This window comes from Limanda limanda, chromosome 22 (assembly GCF_963576545.1).
Source record: "Limanda limanda chromosome 22, fLimLim1.1, whole genome shotgun sequence".
Lineage (NCBI taxonomy): Eukaryota > Metazoa > Chordata > Actinopteri > Pleuronectiformes > Pleuronectidae > Limanda > Limanda limanda.
This window is the reverse complement of record NC_083657.1, coordinates 3,316,500-3,334,865: the sequence shown is the minus strand read 5'-3', so window position 1 is coordinate 3,334,865 and position 18,366 is coordinate 3,316,500. Positions and strand designations below refer to the sequence as shown.

The following is an 18,366-nucleotide window of genomic DNA, read 5'->3' as shown; positions in this document are numbered from 1 at the left end:
TTATGCATGCACATCACTTTCTTCAAACTATATTTCGCTATCAGATTGACACTCAGATTGACACCTGCTCATGTGCTTGGTTACCAGTCAGTTGCTAGGGCTAGTTCCTGTTTTGCTCTCTCTGTGGTTGCGCCCAGTGTCTGACCCTGCGACTGAGTCAACAGTCTCTACATTATTCTAAGAAACAAACCGTTGTAGCGTAAGCTTTTTCTAAGTATTGTCTGGGTATCAAGTTTCCTACTTTCACCTTTCTGGCAGACAGTTTGTTTGAGGAACTAACTGTCATAAACAAGTTGTTTCAGTTTACACAGGTTACAGTGACAGTTTATACCTTGTTATATGCGTTATTGATTATATATAGTATGCAGCCTATATTATTCATAGGATATATGTAAAACATAGTCATGGGATACAGATAAAACATAGATATCTCAACATTTTCTCAAACCAAAAAACTATAAAGAAGCATGCAAGGTTCCCAGTCGCAATCTCACATAATAGTGAAAACACATTAGAACTACAAAAGATGGCAACAACACACACACATACGTACGGGAACGCCCTTCAGTTTGTAGTTCTCTGTATGGTTCTTCCGGGTTGAGATTAGGGTTGTGAAAATAGGGTTTAGAAAACATATTAGCGGTTTGTTTTTTCAACCATGAATGAACAAATTGAAACTGAAACACACGTATCTCGAAATAAATATTGTCAAAACCCATTTTTATTTAGAAACATTGCTAAAATATAGCATTTTCCTGCAAGAACACTGCAATCTCCGCCATCTTGCTTTTCGTAAGATTCTCTACGAAAATGTTGACATAACTTTTAGTACGATATCTTACGAACCGTTTCATGAGACACAGGCTAATCAGCAGGATGGTAAACACCAGCCTGGGTGGAGACATGAGAGGAGGAGGGGGGGAGGAGGAGGAGGAGGAGGAGGAGGAGGAAGGGGCTGAGCTCTGACTGCATGAGAGAAGAACAAATAACCAGCAGGTGTAGTTGCTGTGGTTTCAAAATGATTAAATCATCGCACACCATCAGCAAAGTGCTTTTAAATCTCTTGTTAAAACCACAGGCTGAACATAAAGATGGACGCCATGACAGCTCCCAAAAGTGAAGCCAAATCATTTAGTTTCTCCTCCGGGAGTTGGAAGTCACGTGATCCGCTGAAAGCAGCCGAACTTGCGTCGAGTCCGAGCGACGGGAAAAGGTCATTTATGAGTTTATTAAGAAATAAGGAGATGGTTTAATGATTCAAAAGGTTTAATTTAATTTATCCTGTTCACTAACTTTCTGACATTTGTAATTTGAAATAAAGAAACTATCATTTTTCTTTTTAAACGTTGATAATGAAAGATGATTATTTTATTTTATTTTGTTGTTTCGGTTGAATTGTATCACACCTCAAACTGGGGCGATGGAAAAAGTAATGAAGTGGAAGTCATTTTGTGTTTTAATAAGAAATACACTGGTACCAACAAAACCAAATGAGTTTCATTCAATATTATACATTTGATCTATCCTCTAAACCAGGGTATTTTGAAGTAAATTAGACTATATGTCATTTACTTTTTCAAAAGCCTATGTATTCAATTTGTATTTGACTGTAAAATAAAATAGACATATAAGAGACTATAGAGGCCGCATAATACCTTCCTGAGCAAAGAGTGAGACTTCCACAGAAGAAAGGTGCCGGTTGGAGCCTTAGATTTAATATAGTCACAGTCTTTAATGGAAATCAAAGTTACATGAAGAAGCCGTACATTTTTAAACACCAAATTACAAAAATATGAGAGAGAGCAGAATAATATCGCATTTAAAGATTGGTTTAGATTAATATGAGCTGCATGGAAAAAACACAGGATTCTGCATAGAATAGATTCTTTACATTACATTTCATTACATTTAGCTGACGCTTTTATCCAAAGCGACTCACAATACGTGCATCAACCATGAGGGTACAAACCCACAACAACAAGAATCACAAAAAGACACATTTCTTCTCAAAAAGCAAAACTACAAAGTGCTCTAAGTAAGTGCGATCTAAGTGCTTCTCAATTGTTAGTTTCAAAATGTTATTCAAGGTATAGTCGGACATTCTCATACTATTCTTAAGATCACATCACAACAATGTTAAAACTCGAGTTATCAAATGGAACAGGAGAAAAAGGTACGTTTCTCTTGTATGTTAGTAGAAAAGTTAGAGGTTGTTGTTTCTTCACTGCTTGATTGGGTTAATGAATAGTTTTTATATATATTTGAGCACAAAACTCCTGCTAGTTGTTACTCTGGTATTGGTTTAACTCGTAAGGACATTCTCGTAATGATGAAAAATTGAGATTTGTTCAAGAGGAGGACACAGGATGGAGGAATTTGAAGGAGGAAAAGGAGCCTTTGAGGTTTGAGGTGAAGCTGAGGGAGAAGACGGAGAACTCAAAGTCTCAAATGCAAATATGCTGCTTTGATTAGGAGAAAAGCTGTGAGGAAAAGGAGGGGCGGTGCTTGAAAGATCCCTGGTGGTGCTTGAAGAAAAAGACAAACTGTTTGGAGAAGCCGGAGAAGTTAATGGCTTGGTGGACATTTCTGCACGGTTGGTGGTAGCTGTTGTTGGTGTAAGCTGAGGATCAGATGAGTTCGAAGGGACAGTACTGCCATTGGAAGGTGTGGTTGTAAAATCCCCAGATGTGGTGCTGACAGGGCCAGATGTGGTAGTAAGAGGGCCAGAGGTGGAACTGACCAGGCTAGATGTGGTACTTACAGGGCCAGATGTGGAAGTAACAGGGCCAGATGTAGGTGAAGTTCCAGGTGAGGTTGTAGAGCTTAAAGTGCTGGTGGCAGTTTGCATAGCTGTAGTTGAAGAAGGTTTGGTAGACGTGCTTTCCTCAGAAATGGCGGCGGTGTGAGTTGCCACAGCAGAGTTGGAATAGCCTGATGTTGATTGGGATTGTTCTGTTCTAGTTGATGGACGAAGAGTGATGGCTTTCGCTGGGATGGTGGTGGTTTTGCGGGGACGTGTTGTTGGAGTGGGGTTACTGCCAAGAGGAGCTGCGGAGGTGACAGCAGCAACAGGAACAGTCACAACAGGAACAGTAGAAACGACCTTGGGTGGAATTGCAGAAGTAATAACAAGCGTTAAAGTGGCGGTAGGAGGTTTGGGAAAAGTTGGGTCATCAGGACGTCATGGTTTGGAGGAGGAGTAGTCGCAGTTTCTGGACCAACACGAGGTGGTGTGATTGGAGGGATAGGTTTAACTCTGTTTCCTCATCCGAATAATCTCCAAAATGCTTCTGCCATTCCTGAAAGAGCACCTCTTATTCCATTTAATAAACCATCTACCAAACCACCACCTGGAATAGGTTTAGCTGGTCCCATATCTCCTCCTGAGGATCCGTCATTTCTCCCCTTCTCCCTTTCTTTGTCGTTTTCATCTTTCTCTCTCTTCTTTGTTGTGGTGGTGGTTGTAGTGGTGGTTGTAGTGGTGACTTTTGTGGTAGAGGTTTTGGCAGCAGTAGTTTTGGTGGTTGTGGGTGCAGGGCACTTACAGTCCTTATTGAGATTAGGGTAAAGGTGGGTGACAGTGGTGTGGGGCGGACAGTTTGTTCCAGGGAATACTTCATATGTTCCTCCCAGCTTTCGATGGAGCTCGTCCAAGGTCTTGGTCTGAAGCACTGTCTCGCCATCTTCAGTGTTGTCACCCCAGTGTGCCCCTGCTAACGGTCCCTCACTCTTGCTGTAGCAGCAGAAAGCTGACCAGAGCATGGAGGGAATATTAACCTTGTTGTTGAGGAGATGGTTGTTGCTGGGCCGTGCTCCGATCACCACAAAGCCTTCAGGTTTGCGATTGTTGTTGATGCAGTATTTATCAAGGACACATTTAACACAGATCTCCATGTTACTCCAACTTTCATCATTAAATGATTTTACTTGAGGAACACTGTTGGTCAGGGCAAAGGTAGATTTTTTGTCATTACTGGTAAAACCATAGGAGTGTGGTAATAAATGCCCTCTGTCGTATACTGGGCTGTTACTGTAATCTTTCGTATTGGCCTGGTCAATGTAGCACTTGCTGTCGTCTTCAATCTCCATGTTTTTATTCAAGGTTATTCCCTCAAGCTGTAATAAATGAAAATATATATTACTGACATGGGTAGAATTGCAGTAGATTCATTTTTGGTAACACAAAGATATATCATTTGAAAAATTATCATGCGATGTGAACATCCTGTCAATATTATACAATTTAAAGCAGAGGTTAGTTTTTTTTCTTTTGTTCTGCAAAGTAAAAAAAGCCCAAAGTCTGTAAACAGATGATTCATCCTTAAAGGAGTTAGTTCTGAAACCGCTGGCATGTGGATGTTGTGTGAGTTTGTAGAAATCTCCTACAAATACAATACAACAGATTATAAGACTTTCTATTCTGTCAAAAAACAAACCTGTGGTTCTATCATCCACGGAGTTTCTTTCCCAGTGTACTTGTAAGCAGAGAACACTGGGATCTTGTTGGTGGTGTCGTAGAGTGTCACAAATGTTCTCTTGTTATCCAAGGTCTGGCAAATGGGCTTGTATATATTCTGGTCCAGGATGTTCCCTCCCTCCAAGATTCCACCGATCTGTGGTGGAGCTTGGTAAAGAAAGTTATCGGCACAGTCCGACATCGATGTCACCACTTCAGTTACTGTGGGAGCGGCGGACAGGAGGAGGAGGGCAAGGAGCGGCAGGAGGAACGGCATCTTCAATGCCACCACTGAACGCTGCGTCATCAGAGCAGAAAGAGAATCATCAGGTCATTACAGTTCATCCAGGAATCTTTTATTTCACTGTCTTTAACATTGTGAGATAGGGCTTTTGTCAACATTTATAATATAATAAATAGATCATGGTGAAAGAAATCTGTCACATTTAGTGGACTAACATTCATGAGTGTGTGAAATTTTGCGTTAATCCAAATAAAACTGTCGACCAAGCAAATTTAAAAGTGGTTTAATGAGGAGACTGTCATGTTCTAGTGTTGAATATATCTAACGTATATAATGTATAATGCACTACATGAACATAAATATTTGAAATTAGATGTTATTCAAAATGTATGTGTAAGTATTCAAATAAATAAATATAGAGTTCAGAGATGTATGTGTATGTGTTCCTGTATAAATGCATTTAAATCATCATATCATGTATAAACTTGTTAAGTACATAATAAAATTAGCTGTGCTGTTATTTAATTTCCACACAGTCTCTAAAATTACAAATGCAAATAAAAGATGCACAAACAGGAGGAGAGAAATCTCACAGAGAGACTTACCACGGCTCAGATTTCCTGAAAATCAGTGATCTTCTGTTCAAACAGCAGTGGAAACAAGACCAGAGATCTACAGAGCTGAAGGAGGAAGTCACATTGTTTATATTTCAGCCGTGTATGAAAGTGGGCGTGTTCCTGTCATCAGTAAGTTACCTCTTCATTTAACGCTTCTGTATCCAGATCCCAGCAACACTGAGGTTCACACAAACACACACACAAACCTTTTGTTTCTTTCATCGTCTGCAAACGTTTTCTGCAAACGTCACCGATAAACTCAGCTGCAAAGTGACACACAGCCGAGGGATAGTTGGGATCTGAGAGCTCGACTGCAAGACGTCAAATGTGAAATGTTATCCTGGGGTCAAACGGAGTCACGGGAAAATAAGAGAAATGAAAGTAGATGACTAGAAGTCAGATACCGCATGAATTCAGAGAATTGTTTTTGAAACATAAGTTCCAGGAAGACGGAACCGTCGAATGTCTATTTTGTGTTTGGTCAACATGAAACAGCAAATCACAGGAAAAACAAGATTTGAAAGCTTCACAAGACCATTCAACTTTTTATCTTAAAACAGCCTCTTGATTAAAACAACAAAATAAAAAAAAATGTCATCTTTCATCATCAACGTTTAAAAGGAAACGTTGATGATGAAAGATGATAGTTTTTTTTATTTTGTTGTTTTGGTTGAATTGTATCACACTTCAAACCGGGGCGATGGAAAAAGTTATGAAGTGAAAGTCATTTTGTGTTTTAATTAGAAATACACTTTTACCAACAAAACCAAATTAGTTGCATACAGTATTATACATTTGATCTATCCTCTAAACCAGGTGACTTTGAAGTAAATTAGACTATATGTCATTTAATTTTTCAAAAGCCTATGTATTCAATTATTTTGGTAAGATATAGAATATATTTTTCAGTATTTGACTGTAAAATAAAATAGACATATAAGAGACTATAGAGGCTGCATAATACCTTCCTGAGCAAAAAGTGAGACTTCCACAGAAGAAAGGTGTCGGTTGGAGCCTTAGATTTAATCTAGTCACAGTCTTTAATGAAAATCAAAGTTACATGAAGAAGCCGTACATTTTTAAACAACAAATTACTAAAATATGAGAGAGAGCAGAATAATATCGCATTTAAAGATGGTTTAGAGTAATATGAGCTGCATGGAAAAAACACAGGGTGCTGCAAAGAATTCATTCTTTACATTACATTTCATTACATTTAGCTGACGCTTTTATCCAAAGCGACTCACAACACGTGCGTCAACCATGAGGATACAAACCCACAACAACAAGAATCACAAAAACTAAAATGTCTTCACAAAAAGCAAAACTACAAAGTTCTCTAAGTAAGTGCCATCTAAGTGCTGCTAAATTGTTAGTTTCAAAATGTTATTCAAGGTATAGTCGGACATTCTCATACTATTCTGAAGATCATATTACAACAATGTTAAAACTCGAGTAATCAAATGGAACAGGAGAAAAAGGTGCGTTTCTCTTGCATGTTAGTAACATAAGAAAGTTAGAGGTCGTTGTTCCTTCACTGCTTGATTGGGTTAATGAATAGTTTTTGTATATATTTGAGCCCAAAACTCCTGCTAGTTGTAACTGTGGTATTGGTTGAGCTGGTATTGGTTTAGCTGGTAATGGTAGTAGGCAAGGACATTCTGGCAGCAGTAGTTTTGGTGGTTGCTGTAGACGCTCTGGTGGTTGGATGAATGGTGGTAGTTTGGGGTTTTGTAGTTTTAGAAAACGATGTTGTGGTCAGAGGGAGAGTGGTTGTTTGTACAATAGTTGTTGCTCGTGTTTCTGTAGTTGTAGGTTTACTGGTGCTCGGAGTGGCTGAAGCAGGAGTTGAGGGAGTACTGGTTGTCGTAGCAACATGGCCAGTTGTTGTTGTGGAAGGGCGCGATGTTGTACTGGGAGGTGTGGAAGTAAAAGTCCCAGATGTGGTACTGACAGGGCCAGATGTGGTAGTAAGAGGGCCAGGTTATGGAGATACAGATGTTCAAAAGGAAGGAGCAGAAGTAGTTTAAACGGGTGGTGGGCACTTACAGTCCTTACTGAGTTTAGGGTAAAGGTCGGTGACAGTGGCGTGGAGCGGACAGGTTGTTCCAGGGAATACTTCAGATCTTCCCCCCAGTTCTTGATGGAGCTCGTCCAAGGTCTTGGTCTGAAGCACTCGATCTCCATCTTCAATGTTGTCACCCCAGTGTGCCCCTGCTAACCACGTCCCCTGTCTCCTGCTGTAGCAGCAGAAAGCTGACCAGAGCATGGAGGGAATATTAACCTTGTTGTTGAGCATTTCGTTGAGAGGATCGTTGTCGCTGGGCAGTGCTCCGATCACCACAAAGCCTTCAGTTCCGCCATTGTTGTTGATGCAGTATGTATCAAGGACACATAAAACGCAGGACTCCATACTATTCCAGCTTCCCGAATTAAATGTTATTACTTGAGGAACAATGTTGGTCAGGGTACAGGTAGATTTTTTGTCATTTTCGTATGAACCATAGGAGAATGGTAATAAATGCCCTCTGTTGTGTACTTCGCTGTCAGTGTAATCAGTATTAACGGCCTGGTGAGTGTAGCTCTTGCTTTTGTCTTCAATCTTCATGTTTTTATTCAAGGTTTTGTCCTCAAGCTGTAATAAATGAAAAGATATATTAATGACATGGGTAGAATTGCAGTAGATTCATTTTTTGGTAACACAAAGATATATCATTTCAAAAATTATCATGCGATTTGAACATCCTTTCAATATTGCACAATTTAAAACCGAGGTTAGTTTTTTTTTGTTCTGCAAGTAAAAAAAGCCCAATGTCTGTAAATAGATGAATTCATCCTTAAAGGAGTTAGTTCTGAAACCGCTGTTGTGTAAATGTTGTGTGAGTTTGTAGAAATCACCCACAAATACAATATTACAGATAATGAGAATTTCTTTTCATTCAAAAAACAAACCTGTGGTTCTATCATCCACCGAGGTCTCTTTATCATTTCTTTCCCAGTGTACTTGTAAGCAGAGAACACTGGGATCTTGGTGGTGGTGTCGTAGAGTGTCACAAATGTTTTCCTGTTATTCAAGGTCTGGCAAATGGGCTTGTATCTGTTCTGGTCCAGGATGATCCCTCCCTCCAAGATTCCACCGATCTGTGGTGGAGCTTGGTTAAGAAAGTTATCGGCACATTCAGACATCGATGTCACCACTTCAGTTACTGTGGGAGCGGCGGACAGGAGGAGGAGGGCAAGGAGCGGCAGGAGGAACGGCATCTTCAATGCCACCACTGAACGCTGCGTCATCAGAGCAGAAAGAGAATCATCAGGTCATTACAGTTCATCCAGGAATCTTTTATTTCACTGTTTTTAACATTGTGAGATAGGGCTTTTGTCAACATTTATAATATAATAAAATGATCATCGTGAAAGAAATCTGTCACATTTAGTGGACTAACATTCATGAGTGTGTGAAATTTTGCGTTAATCCAAATTAAACTGTCGACCAAGCAAATTTAAAAGTGGTTTAATAGAGAGACTGTCATGTTCTAGTTTTAAATAAATCCAACGTAAATAATGTATAATGCACGACATGAACATAAACATTTGAAATTAGATGTTATTTAAAATGTATGTGTAAATATCCAAATAAATAAATAGAGAGTTCAGAGATGTATTTGTATGTATTCCTGTATAAATACATTTCATATATAAACTTGTTAATTATACAATAAAATTAGCTGTCCTGTTATTTAATTTCCACGCAGTCACTAAAATTACAAATGCAAATAAAAGATGCACAAACAGGAGGAGAGAAAACTCACAGAGAAACTTACCACGGCTCAGATTTCCTTAAAATCAGTGATCTTCTGTTCAAACAGCAGTGGAAACAAGACCAGAGATCAACAGAGCTGAAGGAGGAAGTCACATTGTTTATATTTCTGCCGTGATGAAAGTGGGCGTGTTCCTGTCATCAGTAAGTTACCTCTTCATTTAACACTTCTGTATCCAGATCCCAGCAACACTGAGGTTCACAGACACACACACCTTTTGTTTCTTTCATCTTCTGCAAACGTCACCGATAAACTCGGCTGCAAAGTGACACACAGCCGAGGGATAGTTGGGATCTGAGAGCTCGACTGCAAGACGTCAAATGTGAAATGTTATCCTGGGGTCAAACGGAGTCACGGGGAAAATAAGAGAAATGAAAGTAGATGCCTAGAAGTCAGATACCGCATGAATTCAGAGAATTGTTTTTGAGTGAATGCGAAACATAAGTTCCAGGAAGACGGAACCGTCGAATGTCTATTTTGTGTTTGGTCAACATGACACAGAAAATCACAGGAAAAACAAGATTTGAAAGCTTCACAAGACCATTCAAGTTTTTATCTTAAAACAGCCTCCTGATTAAATTATCATCTTTCATCATCAACGTTTCCAGTGGCGGCTGGTGACATTTTTTTTGGGGGGGGCGCACTTGGGCGGCGCGGTTTAAATAGCCCACCGCAATGAGAAAAAAAAAACTCCGGGGTGCTCCGGGGACCTCCGGTCCGGTCCCAGTCCCCGGACCGGGACGTCCCCGGGGACGTGCTCCTCCGGGACCGTCTCCGGGACGTCCCCGGGGAGGTGCTCCGGTGCTTCGGGAGGTGCTCCGGTCCCGGTCTCCGGAGCACCGGAGGGAGGTGCACCCGGGAGGTGCTCCGGTCGCGTCCCGGTCGTCCCGGACGTCCCGGTCCCCGGGGAGGTGCTCCGGTGCTCCGGGAGGTGACCGAGACCGGGACGTCCCCAGGGACGGTCCCGGAGGAGCACGTCCCCATGCACGTTAACATGTGGTTAAAAATGTCAGCTGATTATTACTGATCGATAATACTACACACACGACACAGTAAACAACAATGCTTCTATCTGTCCACTGTCTGTCCTCTACCTGTCTCACTCAGTGCTCCGGGATCGGAGCTGCACCTCCGTGCAGATTAAAAGTATCTGCTAACTATGCAGCTCCTGTAGATCAGTGATAAGGTCTCTGATTGGACAGTCCTGTCAGCATGATGTATAAGAAACCCTTTCATTGGCTGTAGGCGCAAGTGAAGTGCGCCCATGGCTCGAACTGTCATCCGCCATTGAGAAGCTGTCCTTGCTCAAATGTTCCTGCCCCTTTTGTTGGCTTCCATAGACTTCCACTTGCCCGGCGCCCACAGGGAGGAGTGGCTTCTCTCTCAGCGATAACGAATGGCAAATATATTACCAAATATAATATATTAAGTGGTTTTTGACAGGGGCTTACGGTCTCCGGCACACATTTAACGCCTTAAAACAGTACATTTCTTATTAAATTATTTGATATATAATGTTTTTTGACATGTCATTTTTTTTTTTTTTTTTTTTTTTTCACCTCAAAATTGTAGGGTGGGCGGCGCCCCAGCGCCCTGTATGACGAACCGCCACTGAACGTTTCCTTTTAAACGTTGATGATGAAAGATGATCATTTTTTTTATTTTGTTGTTTCGGTTGAATTGTATCACACTTCAAACCGGGGCGTTGGAAAAAGTAATGAAGTGAAAGTCATTTTGTGTTTTAATTAGAAATACACTGGTACCAACAAAACCAAATGAGTTTCATACAGTATTATACGTTTGATCTATCCTCTAAACCAGGTGATTTTGAAGTAAATTAGACTATATGTCATTTAATTTTTCAAAAGCCTATGTATTCAATTAATTTGGTAAGAAATAGAATATATTTTTCAGTATTTGACTGTAAAATAAAATAGACATATAAGAGACTATAGAGGCCGCATAATACCTTCCTGAGCAAAGAGTGAGACTTCCACAGAAGAAAGGTGCCGGTTGGAGCCTTAGATTTAATCTAGTCACAGTCTTTAATGAAAATCAAAGTTACATGAAGAAGCCGTACATTTTTAAACAAAAAATTACTAAAATATCAGAGAGCAAAATGATATCGTGCTTAAAGATTGGTTTAGATTAATATGAGCTGCATGGAAAAAACACAGGGTGCTGCAAAGAATTCATTCTTTACATTACATTACATTTAGCTGACACTTTTATCCAATACGTGCAGCAACCATGAGGGTACAAACCCACAACAACAAGAATCTTCACAAAAAGCAAAACTTGCCATCTAAGTGCTGCTAAATTGTTAGTTTCAAAAGTTTCAAAATGTTATTCAAGGTATAGTCGGACATTCTCATACTATTCTGAAGATCATATCACAACAATGTGTAATCAAATCAAATGGAACAGGAGAAAAAGGTAAGTTTCTCTTGCATGTTAGTAACATAAGAAAGTTAGAGGTCGTTGTTCCTTCACTGCTTGATTGGGTTAATGATGTTTTTTTATTTATTTGAGCCCCAAACTCCTGCTAGTTGTTACTCTGGTATTGGTTTAGCTCGTATTGGTTGAGCTGGTATTGGTTGAGCTGGTATTGGTAGTAGGCAAGGACATTCTGGCAGCAGTAGTTTTGGTGGTTGCTGTAGACGCTCCGGTGGTTGGATGAATGGTGGTAGTTTAGGGTTTTGTAGTTTTAGAAAATGATGTTGTGGTCAGAGGGAGAGTGGTTGTTTGTAGAATAGTTGTTGCTGGTGTTTCTGTAGTTGTAGGTTTACTGGTGCTTGGAGTGGCTGGAGCAGGAGTTGAGGGAGTACTGGTTGTCGTAGCAACATGGCCAGTTGTTGTTGTCGGAGGGTGCGATGTTGTACTGACTGGGCCAGATTTGGTAGTAAGAGGTGTTACTGTGGTACTATTTTGGAAGAGGTGTTGTAAAAGGGCCAGATGTGGCAAGCAGAGATGCAGATGTTCAAACGGAAGGAGCAGAAGTAGTTTAAACTGGTGGTGGGCACTTACAGAACTTATCGAGAGGAGGGTAAAGGTGGGTGACAGTGGTGTGGAGCGGACAGTTTGTTCCAGGGAATGCTTCAGAGCTTCCTCCCAGTTCTCGATGGAGCTCGGCCAAGGTCTTGGTCTGAAGCACTCGACCTGCATCTTCAGTGTTGTCACCCCAGTGTGCCCCTGCTAACCACGTCCCCTGATCCTTGCTGTAGCAGCAGAACGCTGACCAGAGCATGGAGGGAATATTAACCTTGTTGTTGAGGATGTTGTTGCCAGGCCGTGCTCCGATCACCACAAAGCCTTCTGGTTGGTTATTGTTGTTGATGCAGTATTTATCAAGGACACATTTAACGCAGGACTCCACGTAACTCCAGCTTCCATCATTAAATGAATTTACTTGAGGAACACTGTTGGTCAGGGTATAGGTAGATCTTTTTTCAATTATGGTTATACCATAGGAGCTTGGAAATAAATGTCCTTTTCCGTATCCTAGGGTGTTATTGTAATCGTTTATAATGGCCTGGTGACTGTAGCTCTTGCTTCTGTCTGCAACCTCCATGTTTTTATTCAAGGTTATTTCCTCAAGCTGTAATAAATGAAAATATATATTACTGTCATGGTTAGAACTGCAGTAGATTCATTTTTGGTAACACATTGATATATCATTTCAAAAATCATCATGCGATGTGAACATCCTGTCAAAATTATACAATTTAAAGCCGAGGTTAGTTTTTTATTTGTTCTGCAAAGTAAAAAAAAGTCTGTAAACAGATGAATTCATCCTGAAAGAAGTTAGTTCTGAAGCCGCTGGCATGTGGATGTTGTGTGAGTTTGTAGAAATCTCCCACAAATGCATTATTTCAGATAATAAGACTTTCTTTTCTGTCAAAACACAAACCTGTGGTTCTATCTTCCAACCTTGTTGTCTCGGTACGTCTTCTTTCCCAGTGTACTTGTAAGCAGAGAACACTGGGATCTTGTTGGTGGTGTCGTAGAGTGACACAAATGTTCTCGAGTTACTCCAGGTCTGGCAAATGGGCTTGTATCTGTTCTGGTTCAGGATCTTCCCTCCCTCCAAGATTTCCCCGATCTGTGGTGGTTTTTGGTTCAGAAAGAAGGCGTTACAGTCCGACATCGATGTCACCACTTCAGTTACTGTGGGAGGGATGGACAGGAGGAGGAGGGCAAGGAGCGGCAGGAGGAACGGCATCTTCAATGCCACCACTGAACGCTGCGTCATCAGAGCAGAGCAGAAAAACAATCATCAGGTCATTACAGTTCCTTCATGCTGCAGTTACAGTTCAATTCTAAACAAATCATATAATTATATGATGTCAAATCAAAATAACAAGATTAAAACCGTGTTGACGTATAAATCCCTTTCTTATATCGAGGTGAACGCTTCATTTGAAGAAAACAAATCTTGTGCGTAGGAAGTTTCATTATTACCTTCCCGTTGTTTGTTTTCATAGATAAACTACTGGACAGATTCACATTGGATCAACCATTACATTCTGCTGTTGATCCAGTACAGGGGGTGTGTCCAGGAATCTGTTATTTCACTGTCTTTAACATTGTGAGATAGGCTTTTGTCAACATTTATGATGTAATAAATGGATCATGGTGAAAGAAATCTGTCACATTTAGTGGACTAACATTCGTGAGTGTGTGAAATTTTGCGCTAATCCAAATAAAACTGTTGACCAAGCAACTTTAAAAGTGGTTTAATAAGGAGACTGTCATGTTCTAGTGTTAAATACATCCAACGTGCATAATGTATAATGCACTGCATGAACATACACATTTAAAATGAGATATATGTGTATGTATTCGTGTATAAATGCATTTAAATCATCATATCATTAATCAACTTGTTAATTACATAATAAAATTAGCTGTGCTGTTATTTAATTTCCACGCAGTCACTAAAATTACAAATGCAAATAATAGATGGACAAACAGGAGGAGAGAAAACACACAGAGAGACTTACCACGGCTCAGATTTCCTGAAAATCAGTGATCTTCTGTTCAAACAGCAGTGGAAACAAGACCAGAGATCTACAGAGCTGAAGGAGGAAGTCACATTGTTTATATTTCAGCCTGGTATTAAAGTGGGCGTGTTCCTGTCATCAGTAAGTTACTTCTTCATTTAACACATCTGTATCCAGATCCCAGCAACACTGAGCGTCACAGACACACACACACACACACACACACCTTTTGTTTCTATCATCGTCTGCAAACGTTTTCTGCAAACGTCACCGATAAACTCAGCTGCAAAGTGACACACAGCCGAGAGAATTCAGAGAATTGTTTTTGAGTGTATGCGAAACATAATTTCCAGGAAGACGGAATCGTTGAATGTCTATTTTGTGTTTGGTCAACATGACACAGCAAGTCACAGGAAACACAAGATTTGAAAGCTTCACAAGACCATTCACCTTTTTATCTTAAAACAGCTGCTTGCTTAAATTGAGTCTTCGGGGGGGGTGTTTGAATTGTAATTGAAAAAGTAATGTAATGAAGTCATTTTGTGTTTTGATTAGAAATACACTGGTACCAACAAAACCAAATGAGTTTCAGACAATATTATACATTGGATCTATCCTCTAAACAAGGTGACTTTGAAGTAAATTAGACTCTATGTCATTTACTTTTTCAAAAGCCTATGTATTCAATTAATTTGGTAAGAAATAGAATATTTTTTTCTAGTATTTCACTGTAAAATAAAATAGACATATAAGAGACTACAGAGGCCACAAAATACCTTCCTGAGCAAAGAGTGAGACTTCCACAGAAGAAAGGTGCCGGTTGGAGCCTTAGATTTAATCTAGTCACAGTCTTTAATGAAAATCAAAGTTACAAGAAGAAGCCGTACATTTTTAAACAAAAAATTACTAAAATATCAGAGAGCAGAATGATATCGCGCTTAAAGATTGGTTTAGATTAATATGAGCTGCATGGAAAAAACACAGGATTCTGTGGTAGCTGATGTTGTACTGGTGGTAGCTGTTGTCGGTGTAAGCTGAGGATGAGATGAGTTGGAAGGGGCAGTACTGCCATTGAAAGGTGTGGTTGTAAAAAGCCCAGATGTGGTGCTGACATGGCCAGATGTGGTAGTAAGAGGTGTTACTGTGGTACTAAATGGAGGAGATGTTGTAAAAGGGCCAGATGTGGCAGGCAGAGATGCAGATGTTCAAAAGGAAGGAGCATAAGTAGTTTAAAGGGTTTTAGGGCACTTACAGAACTTACTGAGAGGAGGGTAAAGGTCGGTGACAGTGGTGTGGAGCGGACAGTCTTTTCCAGGGAATGCTTCATATGGTGCCCCCAGTTCTCGATGGAGATCTATCTGCTTCCTCAATGCTGTGAATCTTATGCATGCACATCACTTTCTTCAAACTATATTTCGCTATCAGATTGACACTCAGATTGACACCTGCTCATGTGTTTGGTTACCAGTCAGTTGCTAGGGCTAGTTCCTGTTTTGCTCTCTCTGTGGTTGCGCCCAGTGTCCCACCCCAATGACCCTGCGACTGAGTCAACAGTCTCTACATTATTCTAAGAAACAAACCGTTGTAGCGTAAGCTTATTCTAAGTATTGTCTGGGTATCAAGTTTCCTACTTTCACCTTTCTGGCAGACAGTTTGTTTGAGGAACTAACTGTCATAAACAAGTTGTTTCAGTTTACACAGGTTACAGTGACAGTTTATACTTTGTTATATGCGTTATTGATTATATATAGTATGCAGCTTATATTATTCATAGGATATATGTAAAACATAGTCATAGGATACAGATAAAACATAGATATCTCAACATTTTCTCAAACCAAAAAACTATAAAGAAGCATGCAAGGTTCCCAGTCGCAATCTCACATAATAGTGAAAACACATTAGAACTACAAAAGATGGCAACAACACACACACATACGTACGGGAACGCCCTTCAGTTTGTAGTTCTCTGTATGGTTCTTCCGGGTTGAGATTAGGGTTGTGAAAATAGGGTTTAGAAAACATATTAGCGGTTTGCTTTTTCAACCATGAATGAACATATTGAAACTGAAACACACATATCTCGAAATAAATATTGTCAAAACCCATTTTTATTAAGAAACATTGCTAAAATATAGCATTTTCCTGCAAGAATACTGCAATCTCCGCCATCTTGCTTTTCGTAAGATTCTCTACGAAAATGTTGACATAACTTTTAGTACGATATCTTACGAACCGTTTCATGAGACACAGGCTAATCAGCAGGATGGTAAACACCAGCCTGGGTGGAGACATGAGAGGAGGAGGGGGGGAGGAGGAGGAGGAGGAGGAGGAGGAAGGGGCTGAGCTCTGACTGCATGAGAGAAGAACAAATAACCAGCAGGTGTAGTTGCTGTGGTTTCAAAATGATTAAATCATCGCACACCATCAGCAAAGTGCTTTTAAATCTCTTGTTAAAACCACAGGCTGAACATAAAGATGGACGCCATGACAGCTCCCAAAAGTGAAGCCAAATCATTTAGTTTCTCCTCCGGGAGTCGGAAGTCACGTGATCCGCTGAAAGCAGCCGAACCCGCGTCGAGTCCGAGCGACGGGAAAAGGTCATTTATGAGTTTATTAAGAAATAAGGAGATGGTTTAATGATTCAAAAGGTTTAATTTAATTTATCCTGTTCACTAACTTTCTGACATTTGTAATTTGAAATAAAGAAACTATCATTTTTCTTTTTAAACGTTGATAATGAAAGATGATTATTTTATTTTGTTGTTTCGGTTGAATTGTATCACACCTCAAACTGGGGCGATGGAAAAAGTAATGAAGTGGAAGTCATTTTGTGTTTTAATAAGAAATACACTGGTACCAACAAAACCAAATGAGTTTCATTCAATATTATACATTTGATCTATCCTCTAAACCGGGTGATTTTTAAGTAAATTAGACTCTATGTCATTTACTTTTCAAAAGCCTATCTATTCCATTAATTTGGTAAGATATAGAATATATTTTTCAGTATTTGACTGTAAAATAAAATAGACATATAAGAGACTATAGAGGCCGCAAAATACCTTCCTGAGCAGAGAGTGAGACTTCCACAGAAGAAAGGTGTCGGTTGGAGCCTTAGATTTAATCTAGTCACAGTCTTTAATGAAAATCAAAGTTACAAGAAGAAGCCGTACATTTTTAAACAAAAAATTACTAAAATATCAGAGAGCAGAATGATATCGCGCTTAAAGATTGGTTTAGATTAATATGAGCTGCATGGAAAAAACACAGGATTCTGTGGTAGCTGATGTTGTACTGGTGGTAGCTGTTGTCGGTGTAAGCTGAGGATCAGATGAGTTGGAAGGGGCAGTACTGCCATTGAAAGGTGTGGTTGTAAAAAGCCCAGATGTGGTACTGACATGGCCAGATGTTTTACTGAAATGGCCAGATGTGGTAGTAAGAGGTGTTACTGTGGTACTAAATGGAGGAGATGTTGTAAAAGGGCCAGATGTGGCAGGCAGAGATGCAGATGTTCAAAAGGAAGGAGCAGAAGTAGTTTAAATGGTTTTAGGGCACTTACAGAACTTACTGAGAGGAGGGTAAAGGTCGGTGACAGTGGTGTGGAGCGGACAGTCTTTTCCAGGGAATGCTTCATATGGTGCCCCCAGTTCTCGATGGAGATCTATCTGCTTCCTCAATGCTGTGCATCTTATGCATGCACATCACTTTCTTCAAGCTATATTTCGCTATCAGATTGACACTCAGATTGACACCTGCTCATGTGTTTGGTTACCAGTCAGTTGCTAGGGCTAGTTCCTGTTTTGCTCTCTCTGTGGTTGCGCCCAGTGTCTGACCCTGCGACTGAGTCAACAGTCTCTACATTATTCTAAGAAACAAACCGTTGTAGCGTAAGCTTATTCTAAGTATTGTCTGGGTATCAAGTTTCCTACTTTCACCTTTCTGGCAGACAGTTTGTTTGAGGAACTAACTGTCATAAACAAGTTGTTTCAGTTTACACAGGTTACAGTGACAGTTTATACCTTGTTATATGCGTTATTGATTATATATAGCATGCAGATGATATTATTCATAGGATATATGTAAAACACAGTCATAGGATTACAGATAAAACATAGATATCTCAACATTTTCTCAAACAAAAGAACTATAAAGAAGCATGCAAGCTTCCCGGTCGCAATCTCATATAATAGTGAAAAAACGTTAGAACTACAAAAGATGGGAACAA

At 40.0% G+C, this 18,366-nt stretch overlaps 1 protein-coding gene across 1 annotated transcript; it reads right to left on the bottom strand.

The window, feature by feature from the left end:
• Positions 1-11,142: 11,142 nt before the first annotated feature.
• LOC132996279 (endonuclease domain-containing 1 protein-like) lies at positions 11,143-13,282 on the bottom strand. The gene is made up of 2 exons (XM_061066622.1): positions 13,046-13,282; positions 11,143-12,733 (listed from the first exon to the last, which is right to left on the bottom strand). Exons 1-2 carry the CDS (start codon positions 13,280-13,282, stop codon positions 12,140-12,142), a joined length of 831 nt encoding a protein of 276 aa, XP_060922605.1. The 3' UTR covers positions 11,143-12,139.
• Positions 13,283-18,366: the final 5,084 nt, after the last annotated feature.